Genomic DNA, 23738 nt, shown 5'->3' with positions numbered 1-23738 from the left:
GGCTGGGCCGGGCCGGGAGGGCGAGGGGCGGGCGGAGCCGGGACACCGCCCCCGCCGTGCCCTCGGTCACAGCGGGCCGGGCCTGCGGGGGCTGGGGGCCGACTGGTGCCTCTTGTCAGGCGGGTTCCAGCCGAGGAGCTGGTCTGGGGGCTCTGATGTGTATCGCACAGCTTCTGACCTCGTTAATGCATAGCAATATCTCAAAGGCGTGTCAGAGGATGGTGCCAGACTCTTTCCAGTGATGCTCAGCGACGGAATGAGAAGCAATGGCCATAAATTAAAACACAAGTTTCACCTCAACACCTCAACTTCTTTATGTGCAGGGTGGCAGAGCACTGGAACAGCTGCCCAGGGAGGTTGTGGAGTTTCCCTCCCTGGAGACATTCAAACTCACCTGGACACGTTCCTGTGTCACCTGCTCCAGATGACCCTGCCTTGGCAGGGAGATGGACTGGATGATCTCCAGAAGTCCCTTCCAACCCCAACAATTCTGTGATTCTGTTTCCAAAGCCACCGCTAAGTTAAAAGTGTACACAGATTAGTTTGTTGACTCCGAACACTCAGCCAAGCTCTTCCTGCTGCTCACACGCGCCATGCAGTGAGGGAAGGTTTGACATCACACTTGGGCTGTAATCAGTGTCCAGGAGGCCTAAGGCCTGTATAGGACTTAACAGCTTTCTGCAGGAAGAGAAGACTTTTGTGCACACATCAGTGCTGTGACCAAAAAGCGAGGAGTGCCAAAAAACCTGTTGATAGACACCAATAAAAAGGCAATTTCAAGGTGCTGAATGTGCTCAGCTGTGTCACCCAATAGCCAAGCCAAGTTCAGGTCAGTGTTCGGGGTTGTGCCAGGTGCCTAGAATGGCTGGCAGGTACTTAGTGGCTTCCTTTGGCCCTAGATTTTTTTCTAGAACTAGATGACTGAACTCTTTGCATGAAGGTCTAGTACAAATCGCAAGTTCTTCATTTCTCATTCTGAAAGAAAACTTATTCCATTTTAAAGCTAGGGGAGTTGGTAAGTGACCAACCCAACCCCACACAGTTCAAGTATAACTTCCCATTCCTTGTCCAGTTCATACCAGCAGCCCTAAGTATGGCAGATGAACTAACAGAACCCAAAAGCCAGGATGACACCTCTCAAACCCTCCCTTCCTTGCCCAATATGTGCTTTACTTGTCTGCAGTGTAAGACTGCAATGTCTGACCAGGTCAGTTCCTTTCTTGTCGTTTCTTAAGGAAAAGATGGGGCCTCTAAGGGATGAGCAGGGTCAGGGGTTCATTGCAGGGCTGTATGTGGAAATTCATGAGTCATCCTTCAGTCCCATTTCCAGTTCAAGCAAGAGCATGCATGAGAATCATGCAGTGCTGAACTTGCCCTCAGACATTCTTAAGCAAGCCACAACTGTAGCTCTATCCAGCTTGTCCTTCACCATGCCCTGAATGCTGCTGACTGCTTGTGTGCAGCATGCTTCCAGATCTCCCAAGGCATTAATTGCCAAAATGAAACAACCTAGAAGATGCTAACCAGAGGAAGCATCAGAACAAAACTGACTGTCTGCATAGCTCAGAACAGCAGTAAAAAACCAAAAGTCCCCTGAGGAACCTCTGAATGTGTCACTTTCAAATGAAAGATTGAAATATAATTCATCTATTGCCACATGACACATCAGCTGTGACTTCATTTCCATTACTGTGTCTTTCAGGGACACGTTTCTGTGTCTTGTAGGGAAGTCTTGCCTCTATTCACAGAAGTAGTGGCATCAAATGTGATCAATGCTAGTGGTTCCAATAATATCAAGGACAAGGTTTACCCTAAAAAAAAAGATGGTGTTTACCCTAAAAAAAGATTGGACACCTGGAGTGGGGGCAAGGGTAAAGAGAGACTGAATAGCCATTTTGCTGGCTCAGTATTGGGTGTGAAGTGCACTGGGATGCCCTTCTGCCAGGACAGGTATCTGTCAAAGGAGAACTGTTTGCTATAAAGGCAAATCCCACTGTCCCAGCTGAATGATAAGCACTGTTTGGATGCAGCAGTGTGTGGGTGTCTTTGCTCCCTTCAGCATTCTCACTCAGTCTGAGTGAGACAGTCTCATTATCATTTATGCAGCCTGAGCCATAATTGGGATTGATGTGACCGCTGTTTAACGCAAAGCATTCCTTTCCCCTTGTAGAATAAAAGCACTTTACTTCATTTTGTTCATCAATGTATTGTGCAATTAATTCAACCCTGCTTATTATATCTTGGGCTTGCATGTCATGCACTCAAGGGACTTAGAAATGTCTTAATGATCTCGTGGATGTGAAAACAATGAGGGCTATGACAGACATTATGCATTTGCACGTCTCTCACACCTATGAGATCTGGGGGCTGGTTGGTTTTTATCTCTGCCTTGTGCTGCTTGTACCTTGTAAATTGTCTCTGTTCCCTTCCCCAGGCTTGATAAAGCAACACAAACATGGAGAGAAAGACAAGCGGCAAGTTAAAGAAGAGCTGCAGGGAGAAGCAGGCAATCCAGGAGACTGGAAACAGGATATGGAGATTTTTCTGACTAGAAGACTCGTCCAGGTGAGTTCAGCTCACTGCAACTAATATCCAGCAATTAGCTGCTTTATGCCAATTGGTGATATGCCTTGTGCAGACTGAGTGAAAGCCTAATATACAGCTGGCTCCCTTCCTGACAGCATAAAAGTGAGGCTAATAAGGCAGAAATGCCTTCCTTTGCATTTTCAGGACACTCTACCCTTGGTGGGTAAGGTGAAGCAATTCCACAGGGAAGTAAAGGAGTTGATACAGTTGCTCCTGCTGTCCTTACCTGGCCCATGGGAATAGAGACAAGCTCACCCCTCATAGTTCTGCCCTTCTCACCCCTCTCTTGGGGTCTGCTCAGAAGGTAACTAAAGGCTGCAGCTGACAGCAGTGTCTCAGTTGTGCCCCTGGCTATGGAGCTGAGAGCAGTGAAGGCACCAGCTCAGCACAAATACATATATTAGCCATGGAGCCTTTCTGAATAAGCAGTGAGGAAGGGCACATAGAATTTGCCTGGCTCTACAAACTCCCTTTTAAATCCCAGTGGACAATAGGCAAGCAGAAACATTACCTGGATTGGAGGGGAGACTGAAGGCATTTTGTAATGCTGGTGGGGAGCCTCCTCCTGCAACTTCACTGCAAATGAGGCTATGGCAAGGTGATTTGGGGAGTGGAGAGGGTCACACTAATGTGGTATCTTGACAACCACGCTTGAAAGTCCTTTCCAATCTCAGCAGTGAGAAGCTGCTCCTCTGATTTTCTAAAATCTAAGTAGAGCTTTGAGGTATCACTGAGGGACTACTCTTCAAGATTCACTGACACTCTAGAAAATGAACTGACACACCAGAAGTGGGTTTAAGGAGTGCATATGCTCACTCAGTACATTCCAAGAAAACAACAGCCCTCGTATTTTTTCTGATAAAAAGTATGCAAGCAATGTTTTTTCCAGGCTTTATGTAGCAGGGAGTGACTGGCATGGACGTGACCAATTTGGTGTAGCATGGGTTTGAAATTGAAGCACTTTCACACAGTGTGGATTGACAACAGGGTAATTACTGGGGGAGGAAAGGAGGAGAGAGGGTTTCAATAAAACACCCCCAAGCTAAAATGAATGCAGACTCTTACAGACCTGAGACAGAATGATTCCCAAGTGTTTTAATTTGTGCTTCCACTCCTTGTCTCTCTTGCAGTCATAATTTTGAGAACTGCCAGCAACATCCCCAAGATTCAACAGCATTTGCAGAGCAGGCAGCTGCTGAGACAATTATGTCAAATCTGCACGCTGTCCCCTCTTTTCCATGTCTGATTGTCACCCTTGGAGAAGGGATTTAAAATGATGTGTAACCCTTGGACTGGCTGGTAACAGCAGTAGCTGTAGAGCAGGAGTTTGTGTGGTACTCTGTCACTCCTCTCTCTTGCATGCTCTGCAATTAGCTTTAAAAATTATTGCACAGAGCCCTGCTATGGCTGGTCTGGGCCCAATCCAAAGTCCTTTCAAGACAATAGAAAATCTTGCAAGAGCTCTGGCTTAAAATCTCTGGGGGCAGTAGAGAAGTTGGGCTTGTGTGAATTCCTAATTTGAGTTTCTCAAGCAATCAGTTGAGAAGAACGTATAAATCAAGACTTACTTCGTATTTGTGTCCCTCTCTCGTTCAGACCTAATGCTCCCCACAGGCAGAACTGTCACTGACTGCAGTGTGACTGGGACATACTGGGAAAGAAGGGGAAAGTTGCTGAGCATAACCCAGAGATAGTATCGCTCTGCAGCTGCTGTCGTGCCCTTGAGACAGCACAGAGCGGCACTAAAAAGCTTTGCTACACTCACAAGTGGGTTGGACTTGTACAAATGTTGCCCTGTGGTTTTACATCACAGGCTGCTCTTGCATTCCACACCTTGGCATGTTATTTACTCAACAGCTTTCCTTTGCTCTGCAATTGCGAAGTCAGTGGTTGATGTGGCTGATACATAATTCAGGCTGGTTCTTTTCACGCTGCTGTGGCTGTGCAGCACGTGCCTGGCCCACTGCTCACCCTCCCCACCCCTGCAACACCACAGCTTCATTCAGAGGGAACGAGGTTTGGTCACGGGCTCTCTTTCTGAAACTCCACTGTGAGCAATAAATCCAGTAATCCCATGATTTGATGGGCAATAACTAACTCAATTTTCACTGACCTTACACATTTAACTAATCCCACCAATTAAGAATAATCTGTTCGTTATATTCAGAGTTAAATAGCAGACTGAAAGCTGAAAAAGCAAGAGCGGACGGAACAAGTCTCCTTTTGGCATCTAAAAGCTCTGGCTTAAAATTCAGACTTGCTGTTTAAGCCTGCTTGTAGTTGGATTTGCACCAAAGTCTTGACCAAAACACTGTCCATGATCCTACTAGGATTCAGTGTGTAGCGTAAGGGGCGAGGAATACCTGAATCACCAAGGATAAAGACCCTGCAAAATTTCCTGCTTCCTTTCAGTTGCTCTGTTCCACCCAGATCTCAGCTCCTACCCTGGAAAGCACCACACTGTGATATCAAACCTGCTTTTGACAATGGCTGTGCATGTGGTTTTCATCGGTGTCACAAGAGATGAGGGGCTGAGAGCTCTGCAATTGACTGTGATCAATTAGGAGCCTTTTTTCCCTTTATGCTTCCACTGACAATGGCACTGGCAGCACCACCCACTATTCTGCATCTGGGCTGAGGGAGGGGCTGCATTGCTCTCCCTGGGTTAACAAACTGAATCCTTGCTGCCGTGGCATCGAGCTGGAGCCAAACCACCTTTTGTAACTCGTGCCTTTTGGGCTGAGTGTCATGCTGGAAGCAGAAATCTAAATAGCTACAAGCAACCCTGTGGTAGGTTTTGCCCAAATGCTCCTGTACAAATTCCTCCTTTAGCAGTGCAGGTCAGAACTGATGTTGTATTCACAGCACCTCTCTGTAGCCATGACTGGGCACTCATTATATTAGAGATGCAAAGTATTATGTTAGCAGCCTTTGAGTGAATACACAATGCAGAGTGACGCTACAGCATAAACAGGAGTGCAAAATGGAGGTTTGCCTACCTAAATGGAACACAGAGGGGTTTAGGAAGGCTATGTAAAGAGGGTTCAGCACCAGGACTAATATTTCTATTCTTACAGAAAGTGCTGTACATCTCCAGGTTCTTCAATATGGAAGACGACAGAGCTGTGTCCCCCCAGAAGTCAGGGTAGTGCAGTGTTAGCAGTAGAAAAGAACATTTTTACCAACTAACACTACTGCAGTTTAACACAGGTAGCCTGTGTTGCTCCAATATATCACTGAAGTCAGCGATTAAGTATTAATATAAAGAAGTTTTAAACATCTGGATGCCTACAGCAGGCAGAAACTGTTAGCTGCAATTTGAGTGAGGACAGAGGGAAGCTTGGATCCCCACCTTGGGTAGAGAAATTTTTCTATCAAGTAGCACAATTGCTCTGTGGTTACTTGATATCATCAGTGCTACCTGCTGACCAGCTCCCTTACTGGCTTTTCTGCCACATCCTTGTGTGCAGTCAAAGAAGCAAAAGAGTTGCACAAAGGATATCTATCATATCTTTATTTACATATCATGGAAACACACATGCAACATGTCACAGGATTTACTACAATGGAACAGCCTGTCCCTATCTCCTGTTACCAAAAACTTTATTTTTGGCTCACTAGGAAAACTATCACTTCCCCAGAAAGCTCCTAAAAATAATCATTAAAAATAACAGACTTGGCAGGATAACTAAATGAGTGAGAGCTGCAGGCTGGGATGTCTTGCCACATCCTTGCAGAAACCAGGTGGTTCTCTGGAAGCAAGAAAGGAAAGAAGGAAGGATGGAGTGGGACTGGATGGTCCCAAAGATGACAGGTAGGAAGTGGCAGTGTGTAACAGCTGGGGAATATGTCTAAAGCAGTGAAAAAGGGAGAGAGCAAGAGCTCTGTCAGAGGGTCCTCTCTCATCTAGACAGCCAGGTTCCTGCTCATCCATTTCCCATCTTTGATTCCGTCTGGAGGCTACAAGTTTCCTCTCCTCTAGGAACCTCCAATCCTTAAGGGCAACCTACCTTTGTTCTCAAGTAATAATTCAGGGGTAAACTTTAAGCTCATATTTCCTTTGCCATGAACAATCTTCCACATCTTAACTCCTTTGAGAGGAAGAGAGGAAACTGCAGACCCTGTTCCTGCCAGGACCATCAGAGCAGGAGTAATGATCATTTCTTACCAACTGGGAGAGGGGGACCCAACTCAGTGGCACGAATGTGCTGAGGGAAGGCAGGGGGAATGCAGTCTGCTATGGAAAAGGCTGAGGCCACTCTATTTATAAATAACATGAGTTTCAGCCCAGCTGGAACCTGGCATGTCCAGAGCCTGCAGCTCCAGTCATTTGCTCAACTTTTTCCTCTAATTCCCATTGCTAGGTATGAACAGTTTGAGCCCAGCTCCCGACCCTCCGGGCAGGAGTCCCCCCCTCCTAAACATTGATGAAAGATCCCTGCTCTCCGTTGGCCGACTCGGGCTCCACACAGCGCCCTTTCCTCCGGGTCACTCTTCGGTTCCGGTGGAATTTGGCGTAACAGCGGAGCCCTGTGGAAAAGACACGCACAAGTGAGGAGGGACCAGGGCTCAGACAGCAGGAACACCACACAACCAGCCCTCTGACAGACCCTGCTGCACTGGGGCCAGCCCCCGGGCTGTCTCAGATGGGGTGGCAGAGAAATGCCTCACACGGGCAGGGCACTGCTCTCCGGGCCCTGGCATTCTGCTTGGCTCCCTGTTCTGGTTTGGGATTCATTGGTTCAGGCAGGTTTCACTGGCTTCTTGAAATACCAATGAATTATTCCAATTGTTTCCAGTGATTTTATGGAAGCCCTGCTTGGTTTCCCCCTATTACTTCCCATTACTGTCTAAGTGATCTCTCCATTGGGAAATTACTATGGACTTAATGTGCAGCAGCAACAGCTTGGGACCTCCCCTTGCTATTTATTTCCCTGAAGCTTCAAAAGAGGAGGGAAAAGACTTTGAAGTGCTATTACTGGGAGGTCTGATCCAAACCTCACTGCTCATCTCCTTCAATTTGTCTGGTTTGGACTCAAAGTGCAGGGTTTGAAGGAAGCTATCTGATATAGCATTGATGAATACTAAGGGGAAAAAAGGCATTTTATTTGCAAAAACCATGAGTACATATTCTCCCATGGCAGTGGAAGGCAATGGGAGCCTCTGGTCAGGGTAACAAATTGGTTGCTGGCACCAATAGATATATTTCTTGGTGTCTATTGTCTGACTTTGTTACACCAGAATGCATAGCTAGTTGGGCCAGACAGGGGTACAGCCTGTGGGTAAATAATTCTCACAAAAGCCCTGATTTTCAGTAGCCCAGGATCTGGACATTTGGCTTGGCAGGAGCTGAAACTGCAGCTCTTTTACCTTCCAGAGCAGGCAGCAGATAGCAACAGTGCCAGCACCCCCAGAGCAGGGCAGGCTGGGGATTTATAGCTTGTATAATGAGACAGCCCAAAACTGTCCTCAGCTGTACACCAGAGAGCCAGAGGATGTCACAGGTCACAGAGCAGCCTTTTGGAGTGCATGTCCCTGGGCCACACTGAGACCAGCTACCTCAAAGTTGGGTTTGTGCCCCTCATTACCAATCCCCCCAGGGCAGTGTGGCCTCCCAGAAGGAGAGCACACAAGATCAGAGCTCTGCTCTTATCTAAGCCTCTTGTCTTATCTTATCTGGATCTTCCATCTCTGGGGATCTTTTTAATGCTACAGAGGATGCACATTTGGCATCAACTTATAACTAGCTTAAGGATAAAGCAGGGCCTGGGGCAGCCCTCATTAGGCTTGCAGAAACACTTTTCTAGGCTAATCTATCAGAAGGGCACCTCTGACGAGGACCTTCAGGTGTCACACAACACAGCCAAGCTGAAGACTGTCATTTAACACTGCAGCTCCAGGGAAGCTGCCTGTTTAACTGGGTAAAAACAGGTGAATGACCTGGTCAAATCACTGGTCACAAAACTTGGCAACCAGAGTTTTGTTCTGGCAGACAAGATGCAGTGCCTGGAGCTGCCTTAGCCATGTTCAGTCTAGAAGAGTGCCTTTGAACATCTCTGTAATGCACCTGTCTAGCAAGGGCTGCTGTGGGTTCTTCAGAAACAGCTTTAAGAAACAAACACCTGTGTCCTTCCCACATCTACTAAATTGCTACAAGCTCAGCTGAAATTATCTCGGGAAAGACACGTTAGGCACAAGGTCATGCAAAACAGTCTGGTTTTATAGCCTGTGATACTTGAAAGCACCACTGAAGTGTTAATGTATTGTGGCCGCTTCTATTAGGTTTGTAGATATGATTAATTTTTGTTTTCATGAGGGAAAACAAGATGACTCAACAGCCACACTGTGAGTCAGTGGCAGGGAAAGGCTAAGCTAAGAGCAGCAGAGCTTAGCTCCTATTTTCACATACAAACCATTATTCCAAGTCAATGCTGTCAACTACAATGGGGGAGAGCAAAGAGCTGGACTCACCTTCAGTGCACATACAGTCATCATAACACTTGTTGTTAAGGCCTCGATTGTGGGGTTTGCAGAGGTGCTCACGCAGGTCACAGCAAGAGCCTGCAACACAGGGACAAGGGTCAGCACAGCTCATGTACCCCCTTCCCTGTGGGAGTACTGGCACCCCTGACAGCTCCATCACACAGGCATCATCTGTTCCTACAACGGCCTGGAGAGCCCTGCCCTTCCCTTGGTGACACTTCCTATCAGCAGCAGGAATCAGGATACATTTCAAACAATCCCATGTTTGGAGAAATGCCTCTGCCAAGCTGATCCTGACCTGGGAGGCAGTCAAGGTGGTGATCACATGGCTCCCCTTCAGCTGTCACAGTTTCATTTCCACTGCTGGGGCTCTTACTGCGGCGCTTTTCTATGGAAAAGAAACAGATGCTGACAGAAAATTTCACGCTGATGTTTTCATTCTGGAGAGAATATTGTTCCAGGGTAAAAACAGCCTCAAACTTCTAGAGTTTGAACTCTAAACTTTCATAGTCTAATCTCCTCCCTCTTTCTCAACCCTCCATCTATCATTTTTCCTCTGCCCTCAAACTATGCATCCAAAATGAGAAACATTCTGAAACTGAGCATAAAACACAATCAGCATTATGCTGCTTCTCTCTTTCCCCACCACTATGATCTCATGTCCTTCAGCACATCTGGGAACACTAACCATGGGACAAGCCTTACAAGGGTGACTTTTGGGAAAGAGGACAGGGAGGTTTAGCACCTTTCTTTTTAGCAGATGGCCACATTTCTGGTTTGAGATCCTCATAATCTGTCCAGTCAAAGAGTGCCATATCTAGGGTGGGCATCACATCCCCATCTTGCCTGAGGCGGGCCTGCAAACCGCAAGAAACCAGACAGACAACGGGTTACAATTCTGGAGTGACACTGAAGTCTTTGCAGATTTTTATGGTGCTTTTAAACATTATAAAGGCCTTATGATTCCCCCTCCACCCCTGCCTTGTCCATCGGGAATTCTTGGCATCTCATTTTCAAAAGGGAAGAGCTTTCCCTTGCTGCAGCTGAAGCCAAGGGGGAAGTTTCCACTGCTTCTATGTGAGGACAAAAGGCGAGCAAGGAGCATTAGGATATGGTGGCTCTGCAGCCAAGGGCTCCTACTGCCTCTCTGGTCCGTGAAGCTCAAGGGACATGGACAGATAAGGGAGAGACAGGGCTTGGAGGGACAGAGCAGTTACCAGCTCTACCTGTGACCGTGGTGAGGTGGCTGGAAGAACAGGAGGCTCTTCCGTGGAAACAGCTTGGTCCAGGGCAGTGATGAGGAGCACGGTGGGAGTCAGACTTGTAGCTTCCTCTGCCTGGAGGTTCTGAAACTGTTCTTGAAAGCTTTCAGGTTTCTTGTACAGGGAGCTCGGCCCAGCATCAGGAGTCTTCCCTGCAGAGGGCAACAGGCACAGCAGCATTGGCTTTCTCATCCCTTTTCTCTGAGTGCCATAGGTTTGAGCCAAAGGAATTCAGATTTCATCCATCCACAACCCTGAGCTGCTCTTTAGGCCAGTGTAAAACAAAATAATGAGCTAATAAAGTGATAGATCAGGTCCAGAGTATATGCAGCTTGACTTTCATACGTTTAAGACATGTAATTACACCTTCTTGAAGGCATGTCTATCTCCTGCCTAAGAAGAAAAAGATGTCTTCTTCTAGTCTCAAGAGCACAAAATGTACCTGTTTCACCATTTTTAAACTAATGGATTAAGCTGCTGCAAATACCTGTGAATATGTTCTTATTTGATTTTAGTAGTGAGTTATTTTAGCTCCTAAATTGAAATTCCTATCTTCACAGGCTTATCCCTGTTTTTCATAAGTATTAATTTAAATACAGACCTTAAGTTAAACCCAAGAAACAAGACCTGTTTGTAGTCTGCAAATATTGCTTCAAACCAGCTTTGTTGCATACTCCTCTTTATTGCTTAACATGAGTCGTTTAGTCAGTCCCCTGAGAAAACAAGAGAGCTCTTCTTACTGAGGTAGGGAGGAGTGATAGCTGGAACTCAGGGATGTGACACCCAGCTTGTCACACAGTGCAGACTGACATAAATTGTCTGGCTTTAACCGAACTCAAGATTTACCACACTGAGCAGAGCATACCACAGAGACACACACCCACAACCTGACCTGCAAAGGAAAGCAGTCCCAGCCAAAACCAAACAACATTTCAAAGTCATTAGTGCAATTTTACATGGGCAAAATTTATATTTTTTTTTTTTTTTTGTTCAGCATAAACATAGAAGAATACAAGCTCTGATGAGAAGAAACTGGTCTTCAAGTGAAATGGGGGGATTGTATTATTTCTAGTTCTGGTCATGTTTTGAAAACAACAAAGCAGGCCACCCCAAAACAACCCCTCAAAATCCAGGGACTCTCTGAGTGAGAGACCCAGGGACTCTCTGAGTCCTCTCCCTGTGAGGCAAACCAGGTCATTTTCACAAAATTACAGCCAGCACTAAACCCCTCTGGTTCTGGAGTTCTCCTTTTTTCTTGTGCCTCTTTTGTCTGGCAGATTTCTCCCCAGAGCAGGCACACCCCCCACACCCTCCACACAGCCATGTGGCTCAGCCACAGCTGCATCTCCTTGCCCTCACACCAGTGACACTCATTCCCAGTGCCCCTCCAGCCCCCGGAGCTCACACACCTCGGTGGTGTTTCAGCCTGTCCCTGCGGCTGCTCCGCCGGTGCTCCCGGTTCTGCTTCTTCCCCCTCTCCGAGCCCGGGGACTGGTTCTCCCTCTCAGGATAGGGCAACTCAAAGCCCAGGAACACATCCTTGTTCTGTTTCAGGGCTGCTGGCTGTCCTTCTGTCACCAGCTCCTCCACTGCTGACGCTCCACTGCCCATCCTGAGGGTCTCTTCCCCGGCCAGTCGCCCTCTCGAAGGCATGGCATGGACCCTCTCCTTCTTAGCCAGGCCATGCTTGTGGTGGTGCCCAATTTTGGGCTGCTGCAGCCACATCTCTTGGTTTTGAAGGTGGTTGTTGCTCTCTGGAACATTTCTGAGCTTTGTGCCAGGGTTCAGGGAGACTGCAAGACTGATGTCAGAAAGAACCAGCGCGCACAGGAAGAGGAAAGGAGAGAAGAAGGTGGAAGAAGTTGCCATAATCCTGGGTGCTCTGCCTCACCTGCAATTAAAAAAAAAGAAAAAAATAAGCAACCAACGTTTAGGAAGGGTAAAGGCCATCAAGATTCAGTCCTAGGACACTTAGATGAAAAACACTATATATATCCAGAGCTGGAAGTGAGTTATTCCCTCCTTGGTTACCCTTCTCTCCCAGCCCTGGCTACAGCAGCTGAGACACACGTGCAGGGCCTGCAGGGCTGAGAGGTCCCAGTTTCATGTGCAAATGAGGCCATCAATCAGCAGGACATTTCCCTTTGATTCCTCACGAGCCCCCCTACCCTCCCATTCACAGCCCACCATCTGAGGGGCTGGGGGGGGGCTGGCTCCTGCTGGCCACAGTCCCTGAGCCCAGGCACAGCATTAGCTGTCTGGCCAGGGCTGTTTGCTGCCAGGTTGGCATCCTGGGCCTGGCTGGCACTGGCCCCTCCTCACAGCTGGTTTCCTTGCAATGAAGATGTCAAGATGAACAAAACTGGGGGCAGATGGTGGCCTCGCAGGACCAGCAACAGCCCTGAGCAGCTCAAGCCAAAGACATTCACACACACTCACACACTGCTTCAGGGTGGCTGAAATCGGTCAAGGGAAGAAAAAGCGCTGAAAATTTTGTGCTGATACTTCATGGCACAGCAGAGAAATAAATCTGCTGTCAGCAGAGCAGGGGATGCTAGTCTAAAGATCAAGAGGCAGGGAGGCAGACTGAGGTTTCTCTAGTTTGTCCCACTTTCCCTCCTTGACCCTGCACAGGTCCCACTTCACCCCACCAGACAAGGCTGTCACTGGGAGGGTAATTTAAATCCAAAGAATATTGAGACCAAGTCCCTCAGCACTGTGTCTGCAGACTGTTCTCACTGTCATATTTTTGAAGGTCTTCCTTCATCCCTGTGTTTGTGTTACAAGACATGGCTTTGGGACATTGCACAAGTCAGAGCATTCCCTAATTAAGTCATTCTCCTCTGTTATTTCTCACAGAAAGGGGAAAGGGATTTGCAGCATTTCCAGTGCAGCCTTTTCCTTTGGGGCAGCTTTCTCAGACTGTCCCTCTCACTCTGGGCAGCAGGAAGACATGCTTAAAGCCAAAGTTCCCTGCAATACTGACTGCCAAAAAACCAGGCCCATGCTTACACTTGAGAAATACTGTCAGAGTTACAGCCATGGTTTTTCACTCAACCTCCTCCCCTTCCTTCCTGCACCCATCCCAGCTGCACCTGATTTCCATCTGTTCACCCAGTGAACCACTTTGCTGCTTAATTGCAATGGTTTGCACTCCCTCTCCAGGTGCTTGGCTGTTTGACCAGCCATTGTCACCTGGGAAGGGCAGGTAACAACCTCTGAGGCCAATCTCTGAGCCGTTTTGTGGAGCTGACAGGAGACACCCTAAGAATAGCCTGGGCTCTTCCTTTCCACCTCTGAGACAGGTGTGGAGTGTTTTGAGGCTTTTGTGAGTGAAAGCTCTGCCGTGATAGCAGCCCCAGCAAGCACCTTATGAGTTTAGAGGGAGATGCCTTTATCCTATTAACTGAAAAAAAGCCTGTTCACACATTCACCAGCCAATTCTGCCTTTCCAACATTCCTCTCTGTTGTTGCTCAGAGCCTGGGAGCAAGTTTTCAGTTCAGCCCTCCCCTGGAAAGAGGTAGGCAGGACAGGGGCCTTTTCTTTATGCAGTGTCCGAAAAGCAGGTTCTTCTACTGGTCACAAAGGGCAACAAACTGCTGCTTGATTTAGGAGGTGCTGGGAAGCTCATTTGCTGAAGGCATAACACTATGAAATAGTATTTTATTGGCAGCTACCTGGAACAAAGGAAAACCAGACTGACAGCTAAATCTATTAACAAAGCATATCAAGTCCTGCTTCAAAACCAATGGAAAAAACAGCAACCCAGCAACATGCAGGCTCTGCATGGGGTCATTTGTTTTTTCCCCAGACCATGGGGTCTTCATTTCTTTTCCTAGGATTTTCTCTTTAAAAACCAGAGCAAACCAGCTGGATTAAGGCATCACTCAGAACAACTCAAAGAGCCAGAAAGAGCATCTTACCTTTTCATCTGCAGGCAAAATACCAAGAGGAGAGAACAAGTGCAAAGAGAGGGTGAGGGTGTCTCCAATCTCGCTCTCACAGACATGGGCCCTTTGATGGTGAACCTGACACACACAAGCTGCACATTCTGGTTTTCAGCAGGAGCTTGGAGGCAGCTTAATGCTGCAGGGCAGTTAAACAGAAGGTCTGTTTCCAAGTGTGGGGGGCATTTATTTAAGCTGCCCAGCTGTCTTGTTGGCATGACACGGGATGAAAGTGCAGCTAGAGCACACGGATTGCCTCATCTCTGCACTGGCAGAGGGGCAGGTTGACATGCTGTGTTACTGTCACTGGGAATCTTGCATTAATAATGCAGACAAATACCTGTATTACACTGTTGTCAGGGGAGATCTGAGCTGTTTGCTAAACCAAACTGGTGCATGGCTAGTTTGGGTACCTTGGGTTAATGCAACACTGCTGTGCTAGAGGCAAATGAGTCTCAGCCCTCTCCTTAATCACTTGTTTCCATGCCATGATCTATCTTTAACTTCAGAAACCTCTTCCTATCTCCTTCATTTTTCTTACCCTACCAAGGCTGTAAAATTCACACTTCCAGACACAGCTAGATAACACAACAGCATCCCTAGTTTTCAGTGCTCAGGTTCCTTAATGTCCGAGCACCAAAGTTAACTTCACCCTCTCCTCTGGCAGGACCACCTAGCCCTGGGCTTGCTGATGTAGGTGACAGCAAGGCTCTCACACTGTGGTGCACCTTTTCTGCAAAGGTGAAATTCTGCCAGGCAGAAAGAAGCCTGGCCTTGTAAGGAGATGCCTTTCCTAAATTGCTATAAACAAAGAGACACGTTACAACAAGCCCAAAACCCATCCTCTTCTTAGGGTTCACATGTTAGTAAAGGAAATAGCTGAAGTACTTGCCAAGTTAAGCTGCCCCATAGTTCTTTACAGCAGACCTACATCTCCCTTGCTCCACCCCATGCCTGCACTTCTTTTATAGACCCTCAGGATTACAAGCCACCTGAGGCAGCAAATCTGCCTTCTCACAAGAACACCTGTACAGCAAAGATAAGGCCTTAGAGCTGCCCAGGGTGCAGGCTCAGGACTGAGTTGCAGTGCTGTCTCAGCCACTATTTCTGATCCATTTTGGGTTAGTAGTGGATGGTTACAATGCTGTAAGGGAAATTAGGGGGTTTTTTTGCATATTAGGTAACTTTCCCTGTGGGAAGTCTCTTTCTCTGGACTCACTGATACCATTGCTATTCCTCTGCCCTCTGCTCATAATCCTGCAAGGCAGCCATGTACTGAGAAGGTACAAAGAAACTCAGGCATGTTTTCACCTTGGCTCTGAAATAGGCTCTGAAACTGCCCATACTGCATTTGTTCTGTATTTCACAAAGCAGCAACATCAGATGATCCACCTTCATTCATGTATCTCACGTTATACCTGACAGCCATAGCTTTAACTTCTCACATATGTTCTTCATGTCACAGCCAAGAGGAACAAAACCCTTGAACTGGGAGACTGTCAAGATCCTTTAGCACCCCAGACTGCAAATGATGCAGTTTGTATGCTCAAGGGCTGAACCAAGCTAGACCCAAGCACGTATGCTGGGCCAGATTTCTTTTTGGCTCCGATAAGCTCAGTCTTTGGCAGACGTGCATAAAGATTTCCTGGACTCCAGACAATCCCAAGCTGCAGCAATAGACTGAGTGTGTGTGCATCCACATGGGTGTTGTGTGTATGTGCCTGTGTGGCAGGGATGACAGACAATAAACCCGGCTTCGTGTGCCAGGCTGCCTGTAAATAAGAAGCCAAAGGGTGATGGATGGGCTTGGGAAGGCCTGGAGCAGAATGGACGGGGTAGGCTCTATGGTAGCTGACATGCAGAGAGCTGGCTGGAGCCAGGAGGATGGCATTGTGCAGATAAATGAGATTTCACTTCCCTGCTGGGTTTCTTTCCATCTGTTTTTCTGTTTCTGGAGGCAAATGCTGGGAAGCTTCATAAACAATCTGCCAAGAGACCTTCCCATTTTCTAAAGGCTCCCTTCCAGCTTTCTAGGGTCCCCCAAAGCAGGCAGGTAATCTTACATTCACCCTTCTTTTTTCCTCCCCAGGGCAAAAGTAGTTACACTTTTATTCTCTCCAACACTTCTTGCATACTCAATTTATAGGGAATTTTTTTCCCCTGCTGGTACAGACATCGTTGGGATGTCAGAACTGCAGAATTCCCTGCTCACAGATCTCCAGTCCTTTTGGGTTCCTCTTCAGAGCTGCCCTCCTTTCTTAGGTTTTCTGTATCTATTGTCACCTTTCCTCCTTACTTTGCCTTTCATATTTACCTGACTCCGCAGTTTCTTTGTCCCTCATGACTGTAGTGTGAGAGATTTCCCCTCTGCTGATATTTAGGTTACTTGAATATTGTCCCCACCCTTTGAAACATCTGCTTTCCTTTGCCTGTGTTGTTTTCCCTCCCTCCCTGCCATCCCCAAACAGCACCCCATCGTAGAAAGGGGCCAATTCACTAACACACTACTGGCACAAGAGACAACAGAGAGATTCGGGCTTGCAGGGGGTTAAGGGGTAGCTGTAGGTGCCCTTGTGCCTTCAGAAAAATCTCCCTGGGGTCATTCGTATCCATGAGCACTTGAAATGTGATTCACCCAACATCAGTTGAAGGGCTGGAGCTGGGACTCCCCTCACTGGTCAGCTCTGGCTCTCTGCCCTCCTAATCAGGGCAGAAGTGACTTGTTCACACAGCACGGCCCAGGGAACTCCCTCTCCTGCAGCTCAGCTTGTGAGCTAGTCACTAAGTCACTGCTGAGCTCCAGCACCCCGGCTCTGATGGACACTGGACACCTTCAGATGCCTCTCACCTTCAACCACAGCCGTGCCACCCCTTCTCCCGAGCCTCTTCCCAACCTGCCCTGAGAGCTTCCCAGCACGACATCCTCCAGGGACAGAGCAGCCCAGCAAGCCACTGCATTGAAGGGGAAGAGGGGCACGTGAATGAATATGCAGTACCCTCTGCTCTGCTTCCTCTGGGACTCCAAGGAGTGGCTGACATAGCCATCACAGGCGACCTGCTATCAGAGTCTACTCTACCCAATAATGAGATTAAAATAGCAATGAGCCTGAGATTAGCATCCAAGATATAGTCGCTGGCTGTCAGCACGGCAGAGAAGACTCTCCAGTTTCATGCACAATGCCTGGTGACAAATGGGACACAATCAATAGCAAAGGTCATTGCTCACCCGGCCGGAAAGCCCCTGCCAGTGTGACAGGGAAGAATGGGGGCAGATTTGCCCTGATCTTCTCTGGGGGGAGACGTGGATGTGTCCTGACTGGCAGAAGAGTTGGGCTGTGCTTTCAACATTTTTCCTTGCATGACATTCTCACTTTGAACCAAATGTGTAGAATTAATACCTCCTTCTGCAAGGGAGAGGAGATGGGAATACAAAACCACTTCCATTAAACCCTCCAGTTGACGGAAGACTTCAGGTGTGAATTGGATAAGTGTCACTTAAATCCTACGTGATGAATTACCAACTGTAATAAGCCATTAACTGGTGCCAAATTGATTTAATTCAGAAATGAGATCTCACTTTTATCAACAGAGGAAGAGCAGAGAACACCCCGCGGGTGCCCAGGGGCTCGGTGCCTGGCAGCGCACGGCTCTGCAAGTACAATGACTCCGTGGGAAAAGCTTCCTTCGCCCCTCGGCAGCTCTGGCCGGAGCCGGGACATGCCCGTGGCTTGTGCGAGGGGCTCAGCCCCTGCGAGAGGGACGGTGCCTCTGTCCGAGGCGACTTCGCTCCCAGGGAAGGGCAGAGCCATCTCGGGAGGGGGCTTGCAGGACTCCCCGAAGTAGCAGTGACCCTGCGGGGCGCGCGGCGCTGCACCGGGCGCTGAGGGACCCGGGCGGCAGCGGGAGAGCCCGAAGCCCGCTCCCGGCACGATGACAATAGGGCTGGCCGGAGGCACCGCGCCCCGGCACCGGCGCTGTCCGGGATCGGTGCTCGCTCGCACCGCCGGGCGATGCCGCCGCGACCGGGGCACCGCGCGCGTCCCGGCGGCGGCAGCACCGGCGGTCCCCGAAAACCCCGCTCTTTGTCTCCTCCGGGGCGCACGGAAAGTGGGAAAGTGCCCCCGCACTGCTTCGCAGCCCCCGCGAAGGCAGAAGGGAATCGGTTTCGGCGGAGCATCCCCCGCCGGCCCCGGGGCTCGGGGAGCGCGGCGCGGGCAGCGCTGCCTTACCTGTCCGCAGGTCCGGGGCTGGCGGAGCCCGGCAGGCAGGGCAGGGCAGGGCAGGGCAGGGCAGGGCTGTGCGAGCGGCGGAGGGGAGGCAGTTCTGCCGGGGGCAGCGGGTGTTCAAACCCGAGAGCAGGAGGAGCAGGAGCAAGAGGAGGAGGAGACAGGGGGAAGGCAGTGGGGGAATGTGGAGAGGAACCGGGGACGCCGGGAATCCCGGGGGACTGGGGTGCATGGTGCGGGAGGAGGTGGGGCTGGGAGGGGCTCCGGGCGTGCGGGGGGCTGCGGGAGGGTGCAGGGGGGGCTGCAGGGCGCGGGGGTGCCCAGCGCCGAGGAGGAGGAGGTGCGGGAGCGCAGGGTGCTGGTGGCAGCAGCAGTGCCTGCCCCGGGCACGGACGGGGCAGACAAAGGACGGAGACAAAGGCGGAGCAGCCCCGGGGCGGGGGGGGTGTGTGAAGGGGGCGCGGAGCCCGCCCCGCCGCGCAGGTGAGCGGGGTCCGCCCGCCGCGCCCCCGCTCCCCGCAGGGACTCCCCGGCGTTACGGCCGCGGAGCGGGTTAGCGACCCAGCGGGACCGCAGCGTTCCCCTCGCTCCCCGCCCCGGCCCCGCCGTGCCGGGGGAGCCGCGGGGGCGGACTGGGGGTACCGGGACCCGCGGGGGCCTCGGGGGGCAGCGCCGGCCCCGCGCCCACTCCTCCCGCCCACTGGGGGGCGCTCGGCACAGGCGCGTGACGTCACCCGCGCGCGCCGCCACCGCCCCCCCCGCGCTGGGCGGGAGAGAAACGGGCGGAGGGATCGGCACGGACCGGGGGGACCGGCACGGACCGGGGGGACAGCGGGGACAGCGGGGACAGCGGGAACGGTACGGACCGGGGGGACAGCGGGGACAGCGGGAACGGTACGGACCGGGGGGACAGCGGGGACAGCGGGGCCGGTACGGACCGGGGGGACAGCGGGGACAGCGGGAACGGTACGGACCGGGGGGACAGCGGGGACAGGGGAACAGTACGGACCGGGGGGACAGCAGGGACAGGGGGAACGGCACGGACCGGGGGGACAGCGGGGACAGCGGGAACAGCGGGAACGGTACGGACCGGGGGGGGACAGCGGGGCCATTACAGAGCGGGGGGCACAGGGGGGACAGCGGGAACGGGGAGGAAACAGCGGGGCTGGTATGGACCGGGGAGACCAGGGGGGAATGGGGGTGACAGCTGGGACAGGGACAGCAGGGGCAGGGGGGAGACAGCGGGGTGGGGTGGGGGGACACTGGGGATAGGGACACTGGGCGTGGGGACAGCGGGACTGGGGGGGACACCGGGTCGGGGGGATCGTGCCGATGCGGGAGCCCCGTCCGGGGCCCGGGAATGCCGGGGAAAGGCGGTGCTGTGCGCGGAGCGGGGCCGGGGCGCCCCGGGGGTCCAGCCCCCCTGCCCGGGGTCACGGGCACCCGAGCGGGCCGGGCAGCTCCGTCCTGCCCTGGGAGCCGAGCCGCGGGCAGGGCACGGCTGGGGCCAGGGCCAGCTGTCCTGGGGGCCCGGGGTACAGACACGGGGAGGTTGGACGTGATGAATTAGAGTTACGTGATATCCCCCATCCCTGCAAGTGTCCAAGGAGGTGGGACAGGGCTTGGAGCAACCTCTCTAGTGGAAGGTGTCCCTGCCCGCGGTAGGGAGTGGAACGAGATGAGCCTAAAGGTCCCTTCCAACCCAGACTATTCTGTGATTCCACGATCTCCCTGCCTGCACAGTTGCTGAGTGTGTGGTGCCCAGTTCCAACCTTGTGACTGTACGGAAGGGTGGATCTCTTGGGATGCTCTTCCCTCACTGGGGCCTCTCTTTAAGGAGGGATGATGTTTAGGTGAGGACGTGAACCTAAACTTCTGAAAACACAAATTGTTTATGCTACTCTGATACAGATCTTTTGTACAAATGTGATAGTCACTGTGGCTGGAGGGCTAGAGAGATACTTAGATATCTTAATTTTATTTAGTGTAGCAGATCACTGATATTCCAGGAAGTCTTTGTATACAGTCATAGGATTCTGATTTAAAAAAAGGGAAATGAGGATAGCTCCCTATTTTGTGAAGTTAAACTAATTCTTTGTAAGTCTGAAAAAATGTGGTTTGTTGCAGCTGAAACAGCTTGAACATCGGTGTCTAAAGAGCTGATTGGAATGGTTTTGGTTCAGCAGAGGTCTGTGTAGGACACTGGAGGAGCCAGGGTGCTCCAGAGGCATTTAAAGACATACACAGCTCATCAACAGTGGTGCTGCTATTGGTGGTTAGTTTTCGTGTGGATAAAATAGTGAAACAAATCAAAATGTCTAGTAGGTAATTATGTACCCTGTGGCTTAAATTGTGTAAGGCACAGATTCCACCCTGTAGGGAAAGCTGTTGGAAAGCTGAGCCCCAGTGTGTGCTGTTTGACTGTTGGCAATGATACTCAATTTGGCACAATAATGTGCTGGCCTTTATAAGTGTCACAAATTTCAGGCTCCCAGGAAAGTGGTCATGGCACCAAACCTGTCAGAGTTCAAGGGGCATCTGGATGATGCCCTGAGTCACATGGTTTAGTTTTGGGTAGTCCTGAGAGGAGCAGAGAGTTGAACTCCATGATCCTTATGGGTCTCTTCCAACTTGAGATATTCCATAATCCTGTGTGACAGAGCCCATGCTGACTTAATTTGGGTTTGGATTCCTTGGGACTGGAGAGACAGACTCTGAAGCTGTTGCAATGGCAGCAGATGAGAACCTGTGTGGTGATGTGTCAGTGGAAGATGCAGCTCCAAGCCTGGACGAGCGTTGGTTCATGATGGTGGTGTGGGAATAAACCCATAAAACTGAGAATTTTTTGTGTTAGAGTAGGAAATGGGGGCTAGAAAAGGAAAGGAATATGAAGCTTTAAAAAAACAGTGTTTCTTGTGCTACTAAAAAGTAGTGGTCTGAACTTACCTGTGTCCCAAAAAGGGAGAGAGAGAGTGGAAAAAAAGCAGGAATTAAATTCTGGGTGATCTCTCAGTTGGAGGTGTGAGCCAGAACACTGTGGTTTGTGCACTGCTGGTGATCCCTGAGGGCTGTGGTTGCAGAGGGTGCTCACACCTCTGTCTGCAGGCCAGCAGGGGCATGGGAGAGGTGGATGGTTCCGTGGGCTGACTGTGTTCATAATACAGCAGCCAAAGGATAAGCATTCCTTTTGTTGTTACTTCCAGGGCCTGGGGAAGATGACAACCCTCACACGGCAGGACCTGAACTTTGGGCAAGGTAACGTGTTGTGCTGAGCTGCAGCTGATGCCCCTGTGAGCCTTCTCCTTGGCACTAAATGTTGTTGGAGGGTTGGTCTGTCCCTAAACTTCCTGCAGCTAAGGGGATGCAGGTGAAATTTATGTACAAAAAAATTATACCTTTAAAAAAAATTCCTCTGAGTCTATGGTATTGCTCTGCTTCCCCCCCCTTCCCCCTCCCCTCTTCAGCATTCTTTACTTCTGTTTTCCAGTTGTTGCAGATGTTCTTTCAGAATTCCTGGAAGTGGCTGTTCACCTCATCTTGTACGTCAGAGAAGTTTACCCCATTGGGATCTTTCAGAAGAGGAAAAAATACAATGTACCTGTCCAGGTAGGAGATTTTCCCAGAAGCTGACAGCCACATGGACAAGCAAAATAGCAAGGATCAGTCAACAGTCACTAGAACAAAAACTTATACTCTGGAAGTGATTGTTTTAATGTGCAAACTCATTTTTGAAGGGAAATTAGTTCCTGTCATAAGGGAGAGCAGCCCTGTAGCTGAGGATACAGCAGTGCTCATGGAACAAGCAGGTCATGGACAGCAGTAGTAGAAGGCTTCCCCAGCTCTGTGCAGTGAGGTAACAGGAAAGCATGTTTCCTAGGAAATAGGGATGGTTGGAATATGCTGTTCCCCATATGCTGTTGTGGCTGTATATTCCTGATAGACAACACCTGTGTGGGTGCAGTGATCTGCCTCAGCTGATTAACCCTTCCCTGAAAGAATTGCTGGTTTGAATGGGCAACTCAGCATTTTTCACCAGTATTTGAAGCATGACTGGAGTGCCTTGTACACACTGGTGCTTCTGTTTAAATCTCCCCTTTTAGCATTGCCCTGCTTCACATCAAACACAGCTCTGACTGTTCCCTGTGTTTGCTACAGATGTCCTGCCACCCAGAGCTGAACCAGTACATCCAGGACACGCTGCACTGTGTGAAGCCACTGCTGGAGAAGGTGAGAGCAAGTCAGGTACCAAAGTACTGCAAGTGGCTCTGACAGAAAGTAAGAGAACATAAATACTCTCTTAATTGCAACCTTTATTTACTAATTTACCATATGCACTATATTAGCTGATAAAGTTCCTGACAAAACTAAACCCAACACCCGTAACCTTTTCTGGCAGCTGAGGCTTTGCTGCATCTCCTACTTGCACCCGAGGACATATGTGTGTGTATTTCCAGTTACATCATCCTGCACTCTAACATTCTGCTTTTGAATCCATCCCAGTTTAAGCACCTGTCCTGGCAGAACAGTTTGGTTGCTTTTGTAAGAGAAAGGAAGTGAAACATTCCAGGAGGCTGCTGGCAGGTTTTGTATTCCTTGCTCTTCACAGACAATCTTAATGCATATTCAGAAAACAGAATTAGATCAGCTGTACACTGTGGTTGTACAAAGCTGCTCTGTTTGGCCAATGGTCTGAGTGTTTCTTACCTCCCTCAGTGTCCATCCCTGAGGGATGCAGTGAGATGGCTGCATCTCCTCCTTTGTCCCAAAACAGGATCTAGAGAAACACACAATTTAGCACACCCATCTGTCTCAGCCTTAGCCACAAGCTGTCAGTTTAAAATCCAGCAAGAAATGGCTTTACAAAAGCAATTTTTCTGATTGCTAAGGATAATCTGAGCTCAAGCTTTGGATAACTGCTTGTGCTGTGAGCCCCAACAAATATAATGGGAGTGCACTCCCACTATATCAGAGCACACTGGGGGCAGTACACAGCTTGTTTTAAGGAAGGGATTTTTCTAATCTTTGTTCTTGCAGAACGATGTGGAGAAAGTCGTGGTTGTAATCCTGGATAAAGAGCACCACCCGGTGGAGAGATTTGTCTTTGAGATCACCCAGCCGCCTCTGCTTTCCATTAGGTGAGGTTTCCACTCCTGCTTGCCCATGGCATCCAACATCTGCCTCCGAGGGCTGTTCTGGGAGCAGCTCCAGGCCTTTGCTGCGTGCCAGTAACAAC

At 49.9% G+C, this 23738-nt stretch overlaps 2 protein-coding genes across 5 annotated transcripts in view; one reads left to right on the top strand and one right to left on the bottom strand.

The window, feature by feature from the left end:
- Positions 1–23738, top strand: part of MAD2L2 (mitotic arrest deficient 2 like 2) — a 37047-nt gene that overhangs the window by 11148 nt on the left and 2161 nt on the right. The window contains exons 1-6 of one of the 4 annotated variants that reach the window (XM_039386323.1): positions 515–829; positions 2435–2565; positions 21709–21760; positions 21993–22111; positions 22661–22732; positions 23540–23640. In XM_039386323.1, coding sequence (XP_039242257.1) covers positions 2533–2565; positions 21709–21760; positions 21993–22111; positions 22661–22732; positions 23540–23640 — 377 coding nt within the window. In that variant the 5' untranslated portion in view covers positions 515–829; positions 2435–2532. Of the gene's footprint in view, positions 1–514; positions 830–2434; positions 2566–19344; positions 19364–20136; positions 20359–21708; positions 21761–21992; positions 22112–22660; positions 22733–23539; positions 23641–23738 lie in introns of those variants that run through there. The other 3 variants (XM_039386322.1, XM_027736429.2, XM_039386324.1) reach the window with 3 other exon arrangements.
- On the bottom strand, positions 6083–18778 carry DRAXIN (dorsal inhibitory axon guidance protein). The gene is made up of 7 exons (XM_027736426.2): positions 18509–18778; positions 11741–12222; positions 10296–10483; positions 9815–9926; positions 9368–9457; positions 9058–9147; positions 6083–7116 (listed from the first exon to the last, which is right to left on the bottom strand). Exons 2-7 carry the CDS (start codon positions 12198–12200, stop codon positions 7004–7006), a joined length of 1053 nt encoding a protein of 350 aa, XP_027592227.1. The 5' UTR covers positions 12201–12222; positions 18509–18778; the 3' UTR covers positions 6083–7003.

This window comes from Pipra filicauda, unplaced genomic scaffold (genome assembly GCF_003945595.2).
Source record: "Pipra filicauda isolate LSUMZ 115617 unplaced genomic scaffold, ASM394559v2 scaffold47_size6085603_pilon, whole genome shotgun sequence".
NCBI classification, from domain to species: domain Eukaryota; kingdom Metazoa; phylum Chordata; class Aves; order Passeriformes; family Pipridae; genus Pipra; species Pipra filicauda.
This window is presented reverse-complemented; position numbering and strand designations above follow the sequence as displayed.